This window comes from Cinclus cinclus, chromosome 1, assembly GCF_963662255.1.
Source record: "Cinclus cinclus chromosome 1, bCinCin1.1, whole genome shotgun sequence".
In the NCBI taxonomy this organism is placed as follows: domain Eukaryota; kingdom Metazoa; phylum Chordata; class Aves; order Passeriformes; family Cinclidae; genus Cinclus; species Cinclus cinclus.
In genome coordinates, this window is record NC_085046.1 from 140,972,642 (window position 1) to 140,995,492 (window position 22,851).

The 22,851-nt window shown below is 39.2% G+C and overlaps 1 protein-coding gene across 1 annotated transcript in view; it reads left to right on the plus strand.

Annotated features, from left to right (window-relative positions):
* The window catches only part of NSMCE2 (NSE2 (MMS21) homolog, SMC5-SMC6 complex SUMO ligase), a 126,085-nt gene that overhangs the window by 13,176 nt on the left and 90,058 nt on the right, over positions 1–22,851 (plus strand). The window contains exon 3 of the mRNA XM_062503978.1: positions 13,981–14,087. Within this exon, the coding sequence (XP_062359962.1) occupies positions 13,981–14,087 (107 nt within the window). The remainder of the gene's footprint in view (positions 1–13,980; positions 14,088–22,851) is intronic.

Genomic DNA, 22,851 nt, shown 5'->3' on the forward strand with positions numbered 1-22,851 from the left:
ATCCATCTGAATTGGAGCTTTGAAATATTTTGAATTATTATTTTAATAAATTATTTTGTTTCCCTTCTCATTTTGTTTGCCATTTTCTCTGAAGAAGAACAGGGAACACATAATACTATTATATGAATGAGATAAAATAACTGAGGTGCTCTTGAGTCTAATTTTTCTGAGTCCTCAAGGCTAGGACTAACTGTGCTTTCAAACTGGCATCACACTGTAGCCTTGAGGAAGTTACTGGAGTTAACAAAACATGAGTTTGCCTTCTATTAAAAAAGGTATCAGGAATGTTTTGTGAGAATGTATGAATAGCTCAAACTCCTGTGTAGACATTCACTTCTGGATTTGCTTATGTCATTTATGTCTGGAAAAATTAATGTTACAAGAGTCTAAAAATAATGTGAATTGTCTGTAATGGTGGTAGGTGATTGGAAATAGTAGGAGATAGGTAGCAAGGAAAAAAATGTGTACAAGGGAAATTAAAAGCAGCAGAAGACAACAGACCAGCAAAGATACCATCCTTGCCTTTTAGTGAATTGACAGATAGGAAGTATCACAACTGTAGGTGTGATCCCACAATTACAGGTGATATGAAATGGTTTGAACCACTAAAATGAACACAGGGTACTAATGAAGATTTGAACTTAGATAAAGTTTTGAATAGACCCACAACCATGTCTACTGGAGGGTAGTCTGGTGGTTATTAATGGGATAATACTATGTGAAGAGAGAAAATTTTACACTGATTCAGAAAATGTGCTACTAGAACTGCTTACAGAAGGAAAACTTACAGTGAAACCCCCAGTTCAGCAAGAGGTCAACTGAAGAATCCATCCTGTCTCTGACAGTTCAACCTTGTGTTTTCTTTTGTGTTTCAGTTTTCAGGCACTGGATCTTACATTTCTATCTGATAATCAAAGAGACAAATATGTTCAGAAATCTTCAAGATGATAGTGGTAGATCATGAACAAGTCACCTTTAGCATCTTTAACTTCACAAGCTGAGCTGCTTTAGTCAGTCTTGGTCTAAGTCCCACTTTTCAGGCATGAGTAATTTGTGTTTCTCTTTCTTTGGAATACAGAGAGAGCTTATTGAAGGACAATGGCATTAGCAGGATTTAGTGTCATGCTTGTTTAGAGTCCTTGCCTGAATTATATGTTATGTGCCATTAAAGAGAGGGATGCATGTGCCAAATTGTCAGCATACAGTTAACCCCTTCTTAAAAAAACCTAAAAATCTGAGCAATCCCTCTTAGGCATTGAACAAGGGTCTGACATTACTGATGAGCATCACACAGTACAACCTTTTGTATAGGTCATAGAGTAACCAAGTAACTGCTGTCAGTCATGCTGCCCAGCCAGCCCCAGGCAGTGTTTGTGTTAGGTTAGTTCCCCAACTGTGCAGTACACAGCAGTTGCTACTAATGACTGGGGAGCTTATGCCCTTTTTGTTATTGTTGTTTCAGTTTGGGATTTTTTTTCTTGCTAATGGACCTTTATGCCAATAAAAGAAGACAGCTGTGAGTCTGTTAGAACTGCTATTGCATAAAAGGATGGGAGAATGTGAAAGGCAACCCACAAAGATTGTGATCACTGGGAAGATAGCACTTGCCCATAGAGAAAGAATCAAAAAGTTGGCTAGCAAGTGCTCTAGAAAAAAAAAGTGGGAATGGGGGAACTGAGAGGATGGATGGATGGATGGATGGATGGATGGATGGATGGATGGATGGATGGATGGATGGATGGATGGATGGATGGACGGGAAGGAATAGAAGGGGAGAGGAGTAAGTGGTAAAGAAATGTGCAATGAAGGACAAGGAAAAGTAAGAAATAAGAAAGCCAGAGCGACAGGTTTAAGCAGGAGAATATGCTGATCAGTCTCTAGATGAAAAAAGGTATTTGAATGCCTTCCTAATAGTGTTTCAATGTATGCAAACTCTGTAGTTGCCACACAGGTGTTAGCTTTTACAAAGGGGAAGAGTACTCTGGCATATAAATGGGAGGAGGACTGGTCCAGGTGGATAAAAATGAGAAGATAGATGTGGTCATTCCAGTTAGTCCCATGCTAGAGCTGTTAAGCATATGTGTGTGTGAACCTTTTGCCTTTTTGACACTATCAACAGATACTATAGAGTGCTCTGAAATATGCATGTGCAGTAGAACTAAATAGAAGGTGACAATCGCAAACTGCTCACTAAATTATGTATCATGAACTTTCCTATTAAAAAAGACTTAACAAAAGGAGCCAGCTGGCTTAAGGAGAAAATGGCAGATGAACAATTCAAAGAAGTGTTCACACATTAGGGAAGTAATTTTAACAGGCTTTCCCCAGACTGTAAGTGGGAATAGAATTATACATTGCATGTAAATGTCAAGTGACAATAATATCTTCTGAGTTAAATCAACCTTGCAACCTCTTTCCTATTTTTCTTCAGATAAATAAAGTTTAACTTGTGATTTCCTTACTAATCATCTTAGTAAGTAGTGGGTGAGTAGACATTTACGGCATGGGTAGATTAATGTGACATTTTCACAAGATTTCATTTCTTGAAGTTTATTACTTGTGGGTGTGGATCTTAATTCACAGCTGTTTTTGAGAGAATTAGGTATGCCATAACTCATTCAAATTCTAGATTTTCTTGGTATTTTTAGATTTTATCCATGCTTTGTTAGAGGTGTGTAGTCTGGTCGAATGTCTCAAGGTAATCAAGACTTCTCCACTGAATATACTTTCATGTACAGACTTGGCCCAACACTTCTACAGAAAAACAGATTTTAAATTGAACAAAATTCAAAAATGTATCAGTATGAAGGAGAGAAAATTTTCTCAACTCATGCATGTTAACCACACAAATCTCAACAATAGTCCTATGGTTCTGAATTGAATTTATTTTAATAACACAATGACTGATAGCTATTTCATAGTTTACCAGTTCTGTTTTAGTTGAAACAGAGGTAGCCTTTTACTTCTTATCTGGTTACAGAACATTTCCACATTCAGTTTCAATTTATATTCCTGTTTGGTTTTTTTGTTTTTTTTTAACTACCCTTTGAGAAGCCACAAGGCTCCTCAAGTCTCCTTCTTTCCTACTATGGACAAAGATAACAGCATTATATAGAAAACATGCTGAGAGACCATCATCTGTGGTGTACTGTAAGCCATCAAACAAATTCATGTCTCCTCTCAAAATTATAAATATTTGTGTCATGATAAGAAAGTAGCAGCTCCTTGTAATAGGACAAACTTTTTGTATGAATTTTGTGGGAAGTGAAATTTCAGCAATGGAAAGATTTAGCTCTGTCACTTACAAGCATTCAAGCAGCAGAATGAATGCCACATACCAGCAATTCATGCCAAAAAGAGGAGATCTGCCAATTCACAGAAGAAATTTTATGCAAAGGAAGCCTGCTAGAGGCAGAAAGAAGTGCTGGTTTTCATTACACTTAAAGTTTGTGTGCAGTCTTTGCCTTTGCCTTGTCTGTGTAAGAGGATTATGTTGGTTGTTGGGTTTTTTGTTTTCTTTTTTCTGTGTTAGGGTTTTGGGGGTTTTTTGGTAATTTTGAGGAATTACGGGCTCTGAAAGCACTAGCTTTAGTGCTGTGGCATGGTTAGCACTTTAAGTGCTGTATCAATATGTGATTCATGCTGAATTGGTTGTTTTGCATGGGGAACATCATCTGACCTTTGCTTGCATGAAACACTGGTTGTCTACATTCCTTTCGTTTAACCTTGATTGTGTTCTGTCAGTTCTCTTTGACAAAAACTGGAAAATATCCAAAGCACATGGAAGTATCTGCATTCTCAAAAAATTAACTTTGGAGATGATACTCATGAATTTTTACTAACCTTCACATTTCTGAGAATCTTACCAATCAGTGTTTCTGATTTTAAAACCCCAAACTTTCTATTGTCAGCTGTATATTATGAATCTGATTTGTCTTTTGTTTATTCATTTATGTGTATGGACCAATGTCAGCTCTGTTTTAAGAGACTTCACTTCTTTGTTCACAGTGGGGCAAAATTAGGAGTTGCTGCCAGCCAGATTTGTCTCAAAAGCTTCTTATAAAACCGGATTGTTTTCCCACCCTGAGCTTGCTGCTCAGCTGCAGTACAGCCAGTGCCCCAGCTGGTTAGCAAAAGAACAGCCACGCTCTGTCTGGGGCTACAGATAACCTTTTCTAAATTCTGGAGTCAGGAATGCCAAGGGTTGTAGAAGCAGAAATATCAAAATTTAGATTGGGATGCTGTGTGGGTTCAGAGAAAAAAAGTTTTTAAGCATCTAATCAAAATACTGGGCATTGAGAAACCAGACATATTTTGGCATTTTTCCTCCCCCATCTGTTTCATTTTGGGTTGGTAATGTTAACATTTAAGCTCTTGATGAGTGTTCGTTTGTGTCTGCATGAAGCTGATGCAGTAGGATGTGGAAGCTTAGCTTGGATTCTGTGGAGGGGTTTTTTTTGTGTGTGTGAATGTAACTATGACCACTGAACTGAAATAAGACAGCGATGGATTGTCTTGGAGTGAGGGGATTATCTTGGTTTTGCCTTCCTGTTTGCTGTGTGTTCTGCTGCTTTCCCTTGTACTGGGCTCCTTGTTCTGCCCACTGTGGCCTGCTCGTGGGGCTTTGTGTGCGCTGCAGAGAGCAGCAGCTCACTGAGCTTTGGTGGCACTTTGGTGGGCACTCAGCTTTGCTTTGTGCAAAAACAACACTTTTTTTGTGCACGGCAGCAGGACTGACTCGTGTGCGCTGAGGGGCTGAGGGTGTGATCTGTGCACGACACAGCCCTCGGTCACTTTGGGAGGTGACTGTCCCCTGCTCTGTCCCAGGTCACGGCACCGTGTCCAGCCAGGACGCTGCTTATGCACCATGGGGCTCCTGTTTCCTGTAGTGCCACAAGTCTATTAGATTTCAGCTCGGAAAGCTGAACCAGGCTCACATACTATGGTAGCTTAAGCCCAGAGCCAAGGCAGCTACATTTACTGAAACATTACAGTGATTAAATAAGCTCTGATGAGGTCTCCTTAGCTCTGAGCTAAGCTCCGTCCCCAATTCGGGACGGAGAGGTAATGTTTCTGAGAATTTTGAAGGTCTCGGGTGAAAAGGGCTTATTTTCCTATCTTACTGATTTTTTTTTTTTTCTGAAAAGTCTTTCTAACCCATTTCCTGTTTCCCCTAAATGGAGGAAATTCTAAGTAATTACTGTGTTTACTTTATGTTTTACTTTACTAATGAGCTTCTCCAAGATGAGAAATATAATTGGTTCATTAACAGAAGTAAAGCTTTTCTCATGAAAATGGTATTATTTTCTGCTGGCTCATAACAATCATGCCTTTTATTAGAGACAGGCTTGCACTTCACACTAAAATATTTGCTTTTCACCTGTCAGTGCAGTTTAAAATATGAGAAGAATTGGGTTTTGGCAAGAGAAAGCATTAATACAGTTGACTTGTAAATAAAAACTGCATGGATTATCTCTGTAGAATTCATAATGTGCCAGTAGAGATCTTGAGTTATACAGAAGAAATTGTGCTTAAAAAAGATCTAACAAGTTAGAAATGAACTTGTTGAAATAATAAAAGAAAATATTTTGCTGTTATTAATTTCCACAGGAAATCATACATAAAGCAGCCTGTGAGTCTTATAGAATGGTAAGGACTCATTAAAAGTCTTGAAATAAAATTCTTCATTTATGAAGTATTCTGAGAGATCAAAGAGTAGCAATTACAAGGCTTTTACAAATATTTTGCTGTTCTTTGTAAGGGAAAATATTTAAAGAAAAATTTTCCCAAGTTCCAGTGTTACCTTATGAAGTTCTGAGAGGACAAATTAGATAGAAGAGAGCACTAAACCCCTTATTTTTAAATATTCCCAGGTCTCACATCTCTCGTTCTGAGGAAGGCAAGGTCAGCAACAGGGGCACTGAACCAGGCTCTATTGTGTGGTGCAGATATGTCCATGCTTCCAGAGGCAAGAGACATTTTGTTAGTCATAGGAAAATTCTTTCCCATTAAAATTAGTTTATATGTTGTTTTCTGCCTTAATTTCATCATATGTTAAAATCCACTAGGATGAGAGTGATATGTGTGTGTGTAATTGTGAGCATGTATTTTATATGTATTGTATATGTATTTAGGAAAACATGGGTAGGTTTTTATTTACTTTATGAGAGATTGGTCAGATTTCTTTGATAAGACAATGTATGCCTTGTGCTTACTTTGAAAATACACAGGTGGGGTTCCTTTACCTTTTTCTTGTCAAACAATTTGATTTAGGAAGTCCACCTCCCCCCATCTCCACCCTGCTACAGTTTACTACTCCCTTAATTGTAGTGGTACAACGGTTTTAATATCTGCACTTCCCAGATTTGGGATTGGGTTTGGAGAACATATTGCTACTTTTAGTTGGAATTGTTTAATTAATCCAATTTCTATTATGACCCCATGAAAGGCTGTATTGTCCTGACTGATGGGCAGCAGAGGAGGAACATAAGAAGAGCAGCAGGGATGAGTGTCTGGGGAAATGACCTGTGAAACTCACTTTTTTGCCAAAGAAAATGTATGTGAACCTCAGCCTTGGTGTTTTCTTGTTGCTTGTCTGTCAGCATGGCTTGTGTTCCTGTTCTTCTTGGGCTTGTGTTGTGCTAGTGTTGAGGAATGCTGATTTACTCATTTGCTGAAGAGAGGACTGTAATTCTGAATGAATCACAGGAATCCCAGGAGACTGGTGTAGAATTTTGATAGTGCAGAGCTCGAGTTGCTTATCAAAACTACTGCATCTTGTGAATGCTTTATCCTCCTTTCAGTGCTTCTGCTTACTAGTTATATTGTATTTGTTAACTTTAAATGGGTCTTTCTGCAAAATGAGGTGGGCATTTATTGGTAAAATAAAGATTAACCTCACCATGACCTTGGAATTTAGTAAGGAGAAAAGAGATGTTCCTCTAGTGCTGGTCTCTTTTGGTGAACAGCAGGAAATAGTCTGGGAATTGTACAGGTCTTAGTGTTTAGTCAAGAAAAAGGCCATTTTTGTTTGGGAAAATTGTGTGCGTACTGCCTGTCTTCATGTCTTGGTGCTGCATGTGGCATCAAGTATAGAGCTTGCAATAGGAAAAAATACGTAGATATCTATAAATCTATTTTTCTGTTTCCTAGCAAAGTATGTTTACTTTTATGAGAGTTTAGTTTTTGTCTTTGTATTACTTGTATGTCTCAGCCAAAATGAAACCTTCTCTATTTGTGTTGAATGGTCTTTTGGTTTGAATTTCATACAGCAAAGCAAGTCAGGACATATTGGAGTGTTTTTTTCTACATCAAATTCTGTGTGAGAGCCCTGTTTATTTCATTAGCTCAGTATAGTGTCAGTTGGTGTTCAGAGATAATGCTGTTCTTTACATTGCAGTCTGTTACGGTACTGTGGTCGATATACCTGGTCAGATAGATCTTTGCTACTGCTCTCATGTCTAAACCATGTCTATAGCTTTTTAGCCTTTCCCTGATAGTTTGGAGAAAAAGAAGTACTGTAAGGAAGTTGCTTTCAAAAGCACTGTTGGCCTTGTTCTGCTGTGAGGAGTTTAAGGGAGTTTCAGGTTGAGGAAAAGTGTTGTGATTATTATATGATAGTACAGTTATTTTCAAAATCGTTAGTGATGCCAAGTGCCTCAGTTTCCCTGTGCCCACTCTGAAATGACTCTTTTCAGAATGTGTACAACACCCACTCACTGGACATACTGCCCTCCTGAGATGTTTCAGACTGGGCACTCAGCAATTGAGATGTTTCAAAGTGGATGTTTTGACCACGCATGGTCTGTTTCTATTGAAATTCTGATTTTCTACAATATAATTTACTTGGGCTTCTGTTCCAGGGGATTGACAGAAGCCTCCAGGGCCACTAACTCTGTTCCTAGTTCAGTCATAGTCTACAATGGAAATGGTTTGTAATACAAGACAAGGGCTTTTTCATCAGGCAAAGTTTGCAATCAAACAGACACTCTTGGCTTAACTGACTTTGAAAAAAACACCTAAGCAGAGAGAAATGGATAACTGAGGATTTTTTTTCCCCATTACTTGCCAGATAAAGTGAATATTTAAATGAAGAATGAAAAGCACAGCCCTTTCTTTTCTAAAGTGCAACCTCAGAAGACTTTACTCGGGTACGGGAAAATGCTTGACCTAAATCCAGGTATTGCAGTTTAATTTGCATTTTCTTAACAGAAGCCCAATAGAAAATAATATGAAACTTTAAAAATCACTCACAAGCAATAGTGCTGGTGCTACCTGTCTTCTTGTTCTCTGTGCTGGTCTTTCCTTTACAAGTACTGCTAGTCCTGCCTCACATCAATTTTGCTCATCTCAATTTTGCTCCTTCTACTTAGATTTTTTCTTTGGTGGAATACTGGAAACTCACATTCCACTTCCTTCCTTGCTTGAGAGGACTTAAACTTGAACTCACTTAAACCATCTTTCAGAAAAATGGCTTAGAGATGAGGTTGTTGAATATTGAAGAATGTCATGGAAACTCAGAATGGCTGAGGTTGGAAGGGACCTCTGGAAGTCATCTTGCCCAATCCCTTGCTCAAGCTGGCCCATCCATCTAGCATAGGTTTCTCTTTCTGTCACTCATATTATTTCATTTTGTGAGATACAGCTACCTTTCACTGAAGTCTGGTATCTAGGTGAAAGTACTGGTCTCTAAAATTATGCACGCTTGGTCTTTAACTCTGTGTGTGAAAACTTTCTGTGCAAAAAAGCATGGCTTTGTTAGGGGACAGTGAAGGAAATGCAGCTTCAAATACTCTAAAGCCCAGTTAAAGACATTTCCTGAGAAGTTGGAGGTTTCATTATGACTAACTTCAGCAGTAAGTAGCTTCTGACTGTTACATGGAGGGAAATTTTGCAATTACTGCCCCACATTGCCCTTTACTCCACCAATTGCTATTCCCTGTATGGTTGTTGCTCCTCTTATCAGCAGTAATTTTTCTTCTCTTACGTATTGCAGTGGTTAGTACCCTATCCAGACAGCTCCATGGAGATTTTTTTGACATTCTACTTTCAACCATTTCTCTATGTGAAGAAACCTGCATTCAGGAGATGAATATGATTTTCTTCAGTTTTTTTGCTGTTCCTCTGTATGGCTTCTCATTTATTTTAATTTAGGATTTTCTGTATTAATCTTCTGCTTTTTCTGCAGCCTAGTAAGTGAAGTATGTTGCAGGTCAGGGTAATGAGATTTGGAAAGAAATCTTTGATGAAAGTTTTCTGAGGAGCTGTCCATGTGTCTGCAGGAGAAGTGATGATGGACTCCCAGTGCTGCAGAAGCAATCAGTCTCTTGCTTAAGTTCCTCTTGGTCTGCATAGTCTGGAGTCTGTGACAAGCTTCATTCCTTGTGTAGACAGAGGGGGGAAATGAGACAGTGCTCTCCTACATAGGTCTCTCACTGCTGAGCATCACTACTGTCTTCTCTAAGTGTGTTGCCAGTCTGTTCTTGAAGAGTGTGTGTTGGTTGAGAGTTTTTTCAAGATCCACTGTCTGACTTGAATTATCAACAATCTTGAGTAGACCAGAACTGGGGACACAGAGGATAGTCTTAGCACTTTTGGATCTGTAAATGAAGGAGTTACTAAAACTGACTGCAAAAATACTTAGATTTATCTTGAATTGAGAGTGTATTTTTTCCTCCAAAAGACGGAACTAAATCAGGGAGTCAGAGAGCTTGTTTTTTTCTGCTGTCAGCAGTAACTTGAAACCTGCTGGCAAAGTGTATACTGTATCTGCTGCTGGAGCATATGAAGGCAACTGCTACTACCACTGTTGCTAATGGCTCAAGTGATGGGTGTTTGTGTTACCAGTGTTTTAAAAGTCTGAAATCTACTGTCAAAATTTCTGGGCAATGGTATACCATTCCTCTTCTTCCCTGAACCATGGTAAAATCAGCATGTAGCCTTGAATTTCAAAACAAACTAATATATAGTGCCAGAGGTAGAACTGACATGTCCTGCTTTCTTTAAATTGGAGTTTTGACTTTTGTTAGCCAATACTATAAATATATGAAAGTATGTATGTACTACTCCACATTATCTGTACTTAAGGATTCATTTTAAGCACATTTGTATTTGTAAGTTTGGAGCTTTCCTGTAATTTCTTGGTATTCCAGACTATTTTGTGTTTAAGATAGCCTGCAGTGGAAGTGAATGCTTATTTAGATTGGTGTGTACTGGCTGCAGGACAGCTAGCTAATACCCTAAATAACAAATACTGATGTAGTAACTTTTGCACAGAAAGAGGTACTTGTGAAAAATCCTTAGGAATTTTGCTAACTTGTGCATGTATACAGGAAATGAAAGTAAATATGAACTCAAATGTTAGGAGAAATACAAGTTTTGGATAAATTTTAGATGAGTGTTGCTATAGAATGCATTAAATCAGTGCTGACTTGACTCTATTCTGTTGCTGTATCTTCTGTTTTAGCACTGTGGGTTCATGATACATAACTTAGTCCTGACTGATTATGGTTTAAATCAGCATTAAGGCACCTAAGTGTGCGTGATTGGTCTCTTCAGAAGTGAAACTGAACCCTTGCTAGTCACTTTTATGCCATTTTGTTCTTTAATATTTAGGAGACTTTTCAGACTAATATCCCTGTTTCCATTATAATAAGAGATCATAAAGTTGTGCGAGCTGGAATTCATAATTGCAAACTGCGTATTCAGCCAGCTGATTTTAACATGATGCACATGGGCCTTTGAAAAGGAAATTGCAGCTTTGAAGTGGACTTTCTGTGAGTAAAAAATGTAATATTGCAAAATGTATAATCTCTGAGTGGTGAGGAAAATGACTTGTGAAGAAATGCTTACTAAACTCAACATACTTAGCCTAGATAACAAGGAGACTACAATATGCACTTCAGTGGTATTTTGTGGCAGTAGCTAAAAGCATATGCAGAGAGTTTGGAATGCATTCCTTAGATATTAATTAGAAATAATATTTAGGATAACTTTTGATTAGATAACAGAAAGGCACTCATCCAGCACTTGCAAAGTGCTTGATTTTGGTGTTAAGCTAGGTTGTTGACCTGCAGAGTGCAAGGTTTGAGCACTTTGGAGAGTTGTCTGGCTTTGTAGCTGGAGTCTGGCTGGAGGGTATTCAGCAGTCAGTGAAGTGTGCTCATGGTCTGCTGGAGGAGAGTCAGTGCCTCGAATCTCTTTACCATGGATCTCCACTGTCACCCTCACCTATGAAACAAAAGCAGCAGCAGAGCTTGCAGAGTGAATAACAGACAATGCATTTTTAATCTTTCAAAAGACTGATGTAATTATTAGATTTTAATTATTTTTGATATTGTAGTGCTGTTAAACCAGTGGTTGGTGGGATTTGTGATAGTGAGTTTTGGGAGGTGTTGAGGAGAGAAAAGTATTTTTTAATTTCTTGTTCCTTAATAAGGTCAGGTCAACTGGTGTGTTCTGGTTAGTCTATGGTGGAATCTGTTGTAAAGAAACCTTGAAGGTGCTGGGATCCCTGCCTTAGCGAGCTGTAAAACTTTACACCCCCATACAGTCACCCACAGTTTCTTATCATGTGTGCCCAAGCTCTGCCCTGCATCTGCTCCCTACTAGGGAAGGGCAGAAATGCTCTTGGCTCTTCAGAAGAAGGGAAAGCAGAGGAGCCTTGCACAGGTTATTCTGTATGTAATCTACAACAAGGAGAGTTTTTAAAAGGCGAATAGAATAGCTTGTAATGTAAGTTTTCTTTCAAATCTTGTTTCAGAGATGAGGTAAGTGGCTGAGAACAACATAGGAAATTTCCTCTTGGCTCTCAGCACCCTGTGGGTTGAACTTCAGGCAGAAAATGGACTGTAGTATCTGTCAATGAGCAGAAATAGGGTATAGACAACAACTGACCTGTACACAGTCCTTCAGCTCTATCTGTATGTCCATAGTGCCTCCAAGGGCAGGATATTATTGTGTCTTAGTGCCATGTTCAGCAATTTCCAGGATGTGTAATGTGTGTGAAAGAGCAGCAACAGGGAAACAGCAATGAACAGTATTGAGACTTAAAGTAGGCTGGTGGATGGGTGGAACAGTCAGTACAGGAAGAATATACAGCAAAATTTGGAGATAATGTCCCTCTTACTGAGTTGTATTCCACCTCTTTGAGCTTTATTTTAGTACATCTCTTAAGTTGCATGCAACATTATTACTCTTCACCTAAAGCTATTTTTTAACTATTAGGAAAGAGCATTCCTACAGCTCTCTTGGTATTTAACAATGCACTTCTTTTCCACTAAAAAATCTTAAAATATTTAGGCTACTGTAGTTTCTTTATGTTGTGGATATGATTCATTTTGGCCATGGGAGGAGAATGACAGTTACTTGCTACACAAACCTTTCCTGTGATTCATGGAGTGTCCTTTGTGTCAGCCTTGAAGGAGGCACTTCATATGCTTTCCTAGCAGGAAAGAAAAATAGTATGATCATAGTTACCAGATAGCACATGGAAACTGGGTGGGAGGGAAGGGAAAGGGGAGAAGGAAATGCTGATTATTCAGAAGAAAGTTGCAGGAATGCCAAGATTCTGTCTGTAGCATCCATTAGTCTACTTAATGAAAAATGGATACATACCAAGCCTATATATAATTAAGGGAAACGTCATGACTGTAATTACCATGTTCACAAAATAGCATAACTTATTATGTAACTTCTTTTGTGTAAATGTATCTTAACACTTTTCCTTTGTGTCCTTGATCCATCACTGCTTCAATATGGTGTGATGTTTCTGTCTCTGAGTGATGTGTTTCAGATTTTGGTCCCAAACTGATGGCCCTGTACAATTGTGTCAGCTTTCTGCAGAGACAGATTTTTGTGTTCTAACATAATAATAGAGTTAGCAACTTAAGCAGTGTGCCAGCTTGCCAGATCAGAAGACATTTTCCTTCCTTCACAAAAAAAAAAAAAAAAGTAATTTAAAAATCTGTACTACAATTTTCTTCCTAGAAGTAGCAGCACAGATTGGCTACTGAAGTGCTTTTAAAGAATGCTTCATCAAATGACAACCCCTAATGCTGCATGACAGACTTTGGGGCTCTTTCACAGAGTCTGGCTGCTTCCAGCTGCTTTTTCTATACCTGGAAACTGCAGGGTAGGAATAAATGGGAGTAGCAGAAGTGGAAACAGAGTTTTCCTAACTTCCTGCATGGATTCAGGGCTTGTGGCTGGCTGTCCCCCCATCGTTGGTGTGGTACATGCAGCTGTGTCAGAAAGAGACAGCTGTGGCTGTTCAGCTCTGTAGCATCTACAGAGGATCCTTATCTAAGCAGATGCACAGCAACCATAGAAAAGGAAAGCAGAGGTGTAGTTGGAGATGAAAGGAGTGGAATTAGGAGGACTGCAGAGGAGAATAAAAGTGGATATGAATTACTAATCACATGACCTGTGTGAATTGATTTTCCCTGGCAATTAGAATTTTACTGCTTGAATCACCAATGATATCCATTCTTCCATTATTTCCTGTGTTATAAAATGCTAGCTTTGTTTTGATTTTCCTGTAGCTGTGTTTATTGGGGATAAGGGCTCTAATTATAGCTGTGAACTATACTGTACTGAGAGGGCACTTAAGTTTCTTCTTACTATTTCTGAGGCAACGTGATGAGTCATGAAATATAACTTTTGCAGAAAATATCCTGATTGCCTAATGACTAGGTGTTGTTAGATGAAATTACACATACCCTCTCTTGTTCACATGAAACCAGGGAAGTGTCTTTCTGACTAAGCTGTTTGTTCAAGTTACCCAAGAAATGTCAAAGATTACAGTTGCAAAATAAGAAAAAAAATGTATATTTTTGAGTAGCTTCAAAACACCTGCTGAGACTTACAAATGCTCTAGATATTCACAGCATGAATATTTGTAAATAAAATATTTGTAAAGAAAATATGCTGGCTGAAAATAATAAAATTGATCACCCATGTTTCACATATTTTATTTTGCAGATGATGAAGAGGATATTAACAATATGGAAAAATTAATGGTAGAATATGCTACAATGGACAGAGAACTTAATCATTATATAAAAGCATTTGAAGAAACCATAAATCAGGTAAATTGTCTCTTTTCATTAAATGATGAAAACATCCTTATTTAAATATTATCTTTTAAAAGACACAAATGCTACATTTAAGCAATACACAATTGAAAAGACAGCTCTTTGGCAGGTATAAAATTATAAAATAGTGAAGTTGCCATTACAACTCTTAATTTTTTTCCCAGCTTGCTACAGGGTGGCAGAGTTTTTAACTTCTCCCCACCAAACTCAAACCCTTGGGGATATGGGATGAGTAGTGCTTTGGGAATGACTGAGGACACTGTAGTTAGGACATCCTACTCTCAGGTGATACTACCTCATGTTTTGTGGAAGATGGAAATGCAGATGAGTGAGGTGGCTGATTTGAGGAACAAACTGACGGCTGTGGCTGCAGAGAGCCGATGTTTTAAAGCCTGCTTGCCACTGCCTTCCTGCCACCTGGCTTGGTGCGTGTAAAGGATGAGCTGGCAGATGGCTCGCTCTGTGAATCAGGGCCTCGCTCCAACCCTGGACAAAGGACACAGGACGGACACAGGACGGACACAGGAGACACAGGACGGACACGGGACGGACACAGGACGGACACAGGAGACACAGGAGACACAGGACGGACACAGGACGGACAGACTCCGGGCGCGGTGGCGGCGCTGGCAGTGGCCGCCAGGGGGCGCTGCCCTCGCGCCCTGCCCGTCCCGGGCTCTGCGCGTTCCCGGCCCGGGCTTTGCGCGTTTCCGTCCCGAGTTCTGCGCGTTCCCGGCCCGGGCTTTGCGCGTTCCCGGCCCGAGTTCTGCGCGTTCCCGGCCCGGGCTTTGCGCGTTCCCGGCCCGAGTTCTGCGCGTTCCCGGCCCGGCGGGAGCGAGCGGCGGCTCCGCGGCAGAGCCGGGCCGGGAAGAGGCAGGTGCCGGGGGGCTGAAGCTCAGTTTCAGGGCACTGTCGTACCGGAGAACTCAACTTGCCAAGGGACCGTTCTAGTATGTGTCTGCACAGAGAGTTCTCGGTGTCGGTTTCCTATGGATTTCTCTAGAAAAGGGAAAAGCACATCCCTGATTTCCCTTCAAGGTGGGAAATCTGTGTTTCAACATGTTAGGGTAGTAGAGCTTTTCCTGCCTTGCTATTATCTTGCTATTGCTTTTTATTCTTTTAAGAGCAGTTAAAGCAGAGCAAAGCCATGCATTTCCCACTAGTTCTGTTGAGATACCTATATGGTTTTTCCATTGCAGAAAGGTTTTCCTTTAATTTTTTTTTAAATCATGTGATCAGATGCTTAACTGAAAAATCTTCATTCACATAATTAACTATACATGTTTAAAAGGAGTTAAAAACTACATCAGCAAGTGTTGAACAGCAGTAAATACAGGCACTTCACCCATGTAGTCTTTAAATAACACATTTCACTTCAGTTATCACCATAATTGCAGACATCCTAGTTTGTGTTGGGTGGTTCAGAACTTTTTCCTTTTATTTAGACTATTCATGATTTTTAAAGCTTTCTAGTAAATTGTAACACAGTCCTCACTGTTAGAGACTAATGATGTATATCCAGATTTGAGCAAAACACAGTTGGTTTATATTTTTATTAATAGCCAACTAATAATTGATGTCTTACTGTTATAATAGGAATTTCAAATAATTTTCAACAATGACATCTTAACTTATTTCATTATTTCCATTTATCAGCAAAACACATTTTTTTCAAGTTTAGGACTATAAAGAGCAAGTCTGTGCCTTCACCAGCAAAGCACTCAAGGTATTTTTGTTGGTTTTGGCAGAGCAGTGATACATTTGTGATTTTTAGGATTGAATCCAGCAGTATCTGTTGTGTACTTATCTGTGCTGGTGTGCAAAAAATACACCTAGAAGGTTTGGTTTTCCTTTCCCCCCTTTTTTCTCTAATGCAGCTTCTTTGTGTCGTTAAAACAAGCTCATTTCCTTTTATTTCAGTCCTAAGGTTTTAAAAATGCAGCTCCAAGATACTGAACATGTTTTAGAGTCTACATGGATTATAGATTAGGTAATGGCTAATCTGTTAGCCTCTAGCTGCACTTCTCCTGTCTCTGTTTCCTACTTCACTCTAGAGAATTGTCTGTACTTTCCCCTGCCAGCATCCTGAACAAACCTTTGTGCTATGAAAAAGAAATGCATATAACTTCTGCCACAGAACAGAGTTACAATCTGTTCTCTGAAAAATAACAGCTCATGCTTTATTTTGGAGGCTAGCTGCCTGCCATGCCTCTGGAACTGCACTACCCATCTCCAGTTACCTGTCAGAGACAGTTCAGAATCTGCTTCTGGGAACCAGATACTGTTGCTGAATTTAGGGCTGCACCTGGAAGTAGCTGTAGAATGGGTTGGGTTTAAAATAGCCTCCACTGACTTGCTCCCTGATTCCATCTGAATTCCTTACCTGAGGGCTTTTTCTGGGGAGTTGCAGCAGGTCATTAATTTTCACAAGCAGACTGTTCTTCATAGATAGGATTTGTTTCCAGCTGTAAAACACATTGTATCTGATTATTTTATAAATTTGTACCTTGATGATTTTTCTGGTCTGTAGTTTCCTCATACAGAAGTGAATCTGAAAGTATATTTCAGTCTGTGTTTCACCTTTTAACCAGCTGCTTCTAGTGAAATGTCCAACTGGAATTTAGCAAGATAGGGAGTCAGCAGCAGTTAAAATTCGTGATATATTATTTTGGCCTTGACAAAATGCCTTTAAATGGCATTGACAAAAATATGATATTGTAAAACAAAAGGATTGTAATGTAAATAGCTTGAAACTAGCATGAGATATAGTCACATGTTTTCTCAAAGCCAGTTTTTTTGTTAATTTAGGCTGCAGTAGGTGGAATGCAGAAGGTGGGACATACCAGCATCCTCTTCTGGTTGAATCAGCAGCCTGTTGAGCAAGAAGAGAGGAATTGAATCACAGTGTTTCCAACAATAGGCTGTGGGAAATCCTTTGTCTGTGGAAACTCCCTGTGCCATTGGATTTACTTGTACCTGTGTAACGACTGGACTTCTGCTGCTGCTTCTTTCATTTTAAATGGGTATTTTTAAAAGAACTTAGCTAACATTCAGGTCCTTACCACGCAAAGTCCAGACAGCGCTCTTATTTTTAGTGTAACGACAAAAGACCGATGGAGCTGCAGTATCTCTTGCAGAATTTTTTTATACTCTTGAAATGGACCCAAATGATTGGAACCCAGGCTCATGTGTTCCCTACTCTGACAGAGTTCTCAAGTGGCCAGAATGCCAGCATATTGTGTTGTCCCAAATACGAATTCTTGCACCCAGTGTGCAGGAAGACTGTCTACACAGAGTCAAGATACTTGATTTTATATCATATCTCTGCAGAGAATGGGTTTTAGGTGGCAATTCCATAAAGCTAACATCTTCAGTATGCCAGGTGCTCATTTTTATACACTGTGAACAACGAAAAAAATGGTATTTCCCATATATGTAACTACCTAACTGTGTAGTCATTGGCTTTGCATTCTCTAGTTTGCATGTAAAGACCCAGTGCACATTTGTTTTACTGTGCACACTGAGGAAGTGGCTTATGTGAAGCGGGGTGGGGGGGTCATAGCCTATGGGCAGGTAATTTACTGAATTTGCTTAATTAGCGCAATGTTCAAACTGAGTTGTACTTGGCATTGTAGTTTGATTTTTTAATGTCCTCCTGTTCTTGCTTCTTGGGTCATGGCTCTTGGTTCCTCTTGGTTTAATTTTCTTGTACTGTCTCATGGTACTTAATTTCAACAATTGTGCCTGCTCCCTCACTTCCACTCTGCTCTCTGGATTAGCAGGGATGGTGGTGGTGGACTGATCACTCTCAGCTTTGCAAGCATTTGGTTTCTTTGGGACTGTAAAAGCTGAGGTAAATTTTCTGAAGTCTCCAGACTTCTCTAGATAAAATGAATTAAAATATATTATAAATCAAAGTAGAGAACAAGGAAGACAAAACTAACTTCTAAAGTTACATTATTCCCGCGTCTCTTTTCTTCTTTAGGGAAAGAGAACCTGGGCTGTTTTGTTTCCTTTTCAGGTGACAGGAAATTGTTGAATGTGGTAATGGCATCTCTGGCAAGGATTGCTTGGTGCTTTATTTTGCAAGTTACTTCTTTGCCAAACATCATTTTGTCTTGATTGATTTATGTCTGCCTTTTGCTAAACCTGAGCACTGTGACAGAATGAAATCCAAACCTTAGTGAGGTAGAAGAAACACAGAGGAGACATATTTAAGAAAAAAAACTAAGCAAAGGAAGCACTCAGAATGAGAAGAGGCAGACTAAGAGGTAATGGACATAAGCTGGGGAAGTCTTGAGATCATGTGAACATATGGGGAAGAGACTGGTTGGGAGAGTGCTAAGAAGGATATGGTGTTGAGCTGAAGAAAAGATAGAAATACTAGATGCTGCTTTGGTGCTTGGGTTTTATCTCTACTTCTGCTAGAGCTTTCCCATATTGTTGTTGATGAATCATATCTATCAGTGTGTCAGTGGCTTCTGACATCTTTGTTTTCTGATTATCCCGCATGGAAACTGATTTGAACAATAACGATTGTAATTTAATTCAAAGTTAATTAAAATTTGAACCCAGGAAGTGAAATTAAAATGTCCTTTGTTGGGTTTTATCTGTAAAACTACATACAATTGATGTAAGTGTATTTCTTGAGAGGATTTGAAGTCTGTATGTGTTGGTCATTTATGCCTGTGTGACTTCACACCTTGTTAAGTGTTCATTCTTCCTTTGCAAAGATGAGGGGTGCATCGTGTTCTTTGTACAAGAGTGATTTTGTCTCTACAAGATATATGAGGAACTACTCTTAAAATTGTTTTGTATTTCTGGTAGTAGTTCTTCCCTTTAGACTAGTAAGGTCATTGGAGTGTGAGTAGGAGGGGATGTTTGTTCACTGGGTCAGTAATTTAGAGCAGATTACTTAGCATTTGGGTCTGTTACCTTAGTGGCAAACTAAGGTAGGTTGTAATCCTGCAGAGGGATAATTCCCTTCAGTGATGTAGGCTGTATTCCAAATGTCTAACTTGTGAGTGGTCTAAAAGCCTCTGCAGAAAAGTAAAGAATCCTGTTTAAAACTGCTGTACAGTTAAATCCATGGCCTCTGATTTTGCAACCTGTGTAGCAGAATTCTAGTTTCCTCGCTTAAAACTCCTAGTGTTGTGCTGTAGTGATTTGGATGGTCTTCCTTAGTCTCATAAAAATGAAAGGGACTTAACATCTTTGTTAACCAGCCTCTGACAGCATAACTTTGTAGGCCAGAAATCCTAGAGAAAGTTCTTCCAATATGTCCAAGTTGTCTCTTTTGACAAAGCAAACTAAAGCAACCAAACACTTCTGCAGTGGTAGCTCCATTTGCAGTGTGGTCTTTGAAGGAGCTGCTCGGTCAAGCAGAGGATGTGATTCCAGCCAACTCCCATCTTCATTGGCACAGGTGTGGCAGCAGAACTAATGTGATGACCAAGTTCAGTGTATGTGGCAAGTGCCAGCAGGGTCATCGGTGGCTGCTGTTGCCTGTGAGACACAGGGCCATGCTTAAAAATCAGATTGTCACTTAGTTTTCTGTAGAGATAAGTGCCAGGAAGACTGTGAATCCCAAGGGATTCATGTCTTTTAGCTGATTCAGGACTCTCTGTCAGTGACAGGCACTGTGACACCCATTACAGTGCTGTAAGTGAAACAGTTTTTGACATGGAACTTTCTAGTTTCATGGAACAAACAGCCTTGTTTGGTGCTGACACATTCTTAATAAGCACTTTGCTCTTCTTTTTCCCTCTTGCTACACTGTCATGAGAGCATATTTTAGGGCAAAATCCACTGATGATATCCATATCTGCAACTGTGACCTTCACTCTACAGCTGACCTCAGAGCATTTCCTCTGACACCAGCGTTTCTTGATTCTGAAATACTGTCGGCTAGCCATGAAAATTTGGGGACCTTTTTATCAGAAAGGTCCTCTGCTGCACATAAATTGCTCAGGAAGGTCTTTGTGAAGTACCAGAAAAATGGGTTTAGTGGAAAGGATATATCTTTTCTTGGGCTGGCAGGGAGAATAAAAGAACTCTTGTAGTCTTTTGCTGCATTTATCCTGACTCTCTAATTGTAAAAGCAAGTGATTCAATCTTGAAATTCACTCAGAGTGTACTGAAGGGTGCCATCAGCAGCAGTAAGTCAAAACCCTGGTGAAAGATGTTGTACCAATGACAATGTCTTTGGAGGTTTTTGGAGAACTTGTTTCATCTTCAGAGGTTTTTTTTTAACAATGGATGTCCTCTTGGCTGTTATTTTGGTACCTTGAATTCTAATTGGAATTACTCTTTAGTGCTTGTTTACTTGCTGTCTACTGATGAAGCCGCTTCAGACTGATCATTCATCTTACAGAAGCAGCAAAATGTGGACATTAGGTTAAATCCTTATAATGACTTGGGCACGATACTAGAGGAAAATAATATGTGACTCCATAATTATGCCTCTGCATCTGTCTATATATATAATGCCACAGGACTTACTAAAACTTTTACAGGCAAGCTTATTTCTAGCATTAGATATCTATGGAGTTTTTAAACATTTTAGTGTTTCTTCAGTAGAATTTTTTTGATAGAATTTCTAATCAATAGTGTATTTCTTGCTCTGTCCTACTTCCATCTCCAAACACTAATTCAAACAATACAGCACTGTTGTAGGCACGTACTCTGCTTCCTGCAGAAACTGGGACAGAGACTCATTTAAACACATTTCTAATATTTACTCGATACTATTTGCTTTACTTTTTTGTGTGTCTCTCTATGTGTCGGGCTAAGCATTTGTTGGAAGCTGCTTTTTTATTTTCCAAGAATTAGTGATCTATGTGTGTAGTTCTCTACAGTGATATGTTAGAGTCAACATTTGGTGAGCTGCAATTAAAATAGTTTTTTTAGTGAGCAGCATATAAAGAGGTAGGAGTAGTGTTTTATTTTATGTAGGTTATATAGCAATCCTCAGTAGTGTGTCTTAGTGTCTCCTAGCAAGCATAGAAATGTATCCTGCTTTTTGGAGAATAAACGCTGGAAACTCTTGCATGTGGACATAGGTTTGTTTGAATTCACTGTGGTTGCTTACATTGATCAAGCTAAGCATTTTCCTAAATATTTGCAGTGTCAACATGGTAGTTGCTGGAATGGCCCTTGGCTTGTGTGGGTGGGAGTGTGGCAGCAGAGGCCATAGCAGGTAAGCAGTGAAGATTTGGGTGAAAATAAATGTTCTGGACCTAGGGCCATCACATGGAACTGGGACCTCTGTAGATATGGTGGCAGCAGGGATAGTATTAAGAACAAATGTGCCAAAGAAGTCCTGGGAACCACACAGTAATTTGAAAAGTGTGTTTGCTATGTTGGGCAGCAGTGCTGCCCATTGGGTAGCAAACTTGCCTGAGATTAAGGAGGACTGGATTCTATTTTCAGGTCTACTAGCAGCTTGTGTGGTTGACCTTGACAAATCATTTCACTCTGTACTTCGGGCTGTGGTCCTGTGTTCTTTAACACTGCATTTACGCAGTACCACATCACCTGGTAGCACATTCTCACCAAGTAAGCCAGATCACATGATACTGTTTATGCTGGCTGTATTCTGGCTGCAGGACAGACACTACCTGATGGTGCATAACTGTGCAAAATTAGAATTGGCAGAGTGGGTTACACTCAATCGATGTGTCATGCAGCTGTGGTGGTTTTGATCTCATACGAGACATCCTGAAACTGAATTTACCGTCTCTCACTCAACCACAATCTCAGTCATGTGGACAGCATCCCGTATCACTGTCTGTAAAGAGATTTATTTTCTTTTCTACCTGAAGAATTGAAAGCTATTTGAATACCATTTTTAATGATTTTATTTTAACACTGAAGATTGCAACTGGCAGTCTGAACTTTCTCTGAAATTCCAGAAGGTCACACATAGAGCAACTAAGAGTCTTTGTGATTTGTATCCCTACTTTTCTAGGCAGTGTCTGCATTTCAGAGTCAATGTGAGTTAACTCTGTCTGGTTTTCTCTAGCCTAGCCTAGAGAAAGAAGATAAAATTTTGAAATGTTATGAAACTGGTAGGTGTTGAGGTCAAATAAATAGCCAGATTAAAAAGATATTTTAATCTCAAATAATGGAATTTTTTTAAAGATTAAATTTATTACTGGAAACACTGGTGTTGTAGTTTTAGTTGCTCAGTAGTGAGAATAGTATTTCAAATTAATAGTCTCATCTAGAAAGCTCCTGCTGACATTCCAAGGATTTAAATCCTTGGAGCCAGAGGGTGAAGGTTGAGTGCTAAATCCTGCATGATTCTCAGCAGCAGGAGTTTTTACTTTAAATTAGTTTCTCCTGTCAATTGAACACACCCAAGCTGATCAGTGGGGAGGCAGTTTCTGGAACGCCTTCCATAAAATGTCTCCCTCGAAAGGTTGAGTGTTGTTTTAATTGCTGTAATTGTTTCCAGAAATTATATATATATGTTGGATACTTTTAATATTCCTTCTCCAAGATTTTAAATGCTAAGTCACTCCTTTAAAAACATTTACTTTTTCCTCCTAATATATTTTTAACTGATTTTATCAACAAAAATAATCAGTTACCCAGATCTTTCCTCAGCAAAATTCTTAGTAGATTTATAATAAATCACAGATACAATGTTGCTTACAGCATCAACTAGATCACACTTTTTTGTGGCTGCTACTGCCATGAATTTGTTTTTGTTAAAGAATTTCAGGTAAGAAGTTGTTAGTCGTGGGAGTTGCTA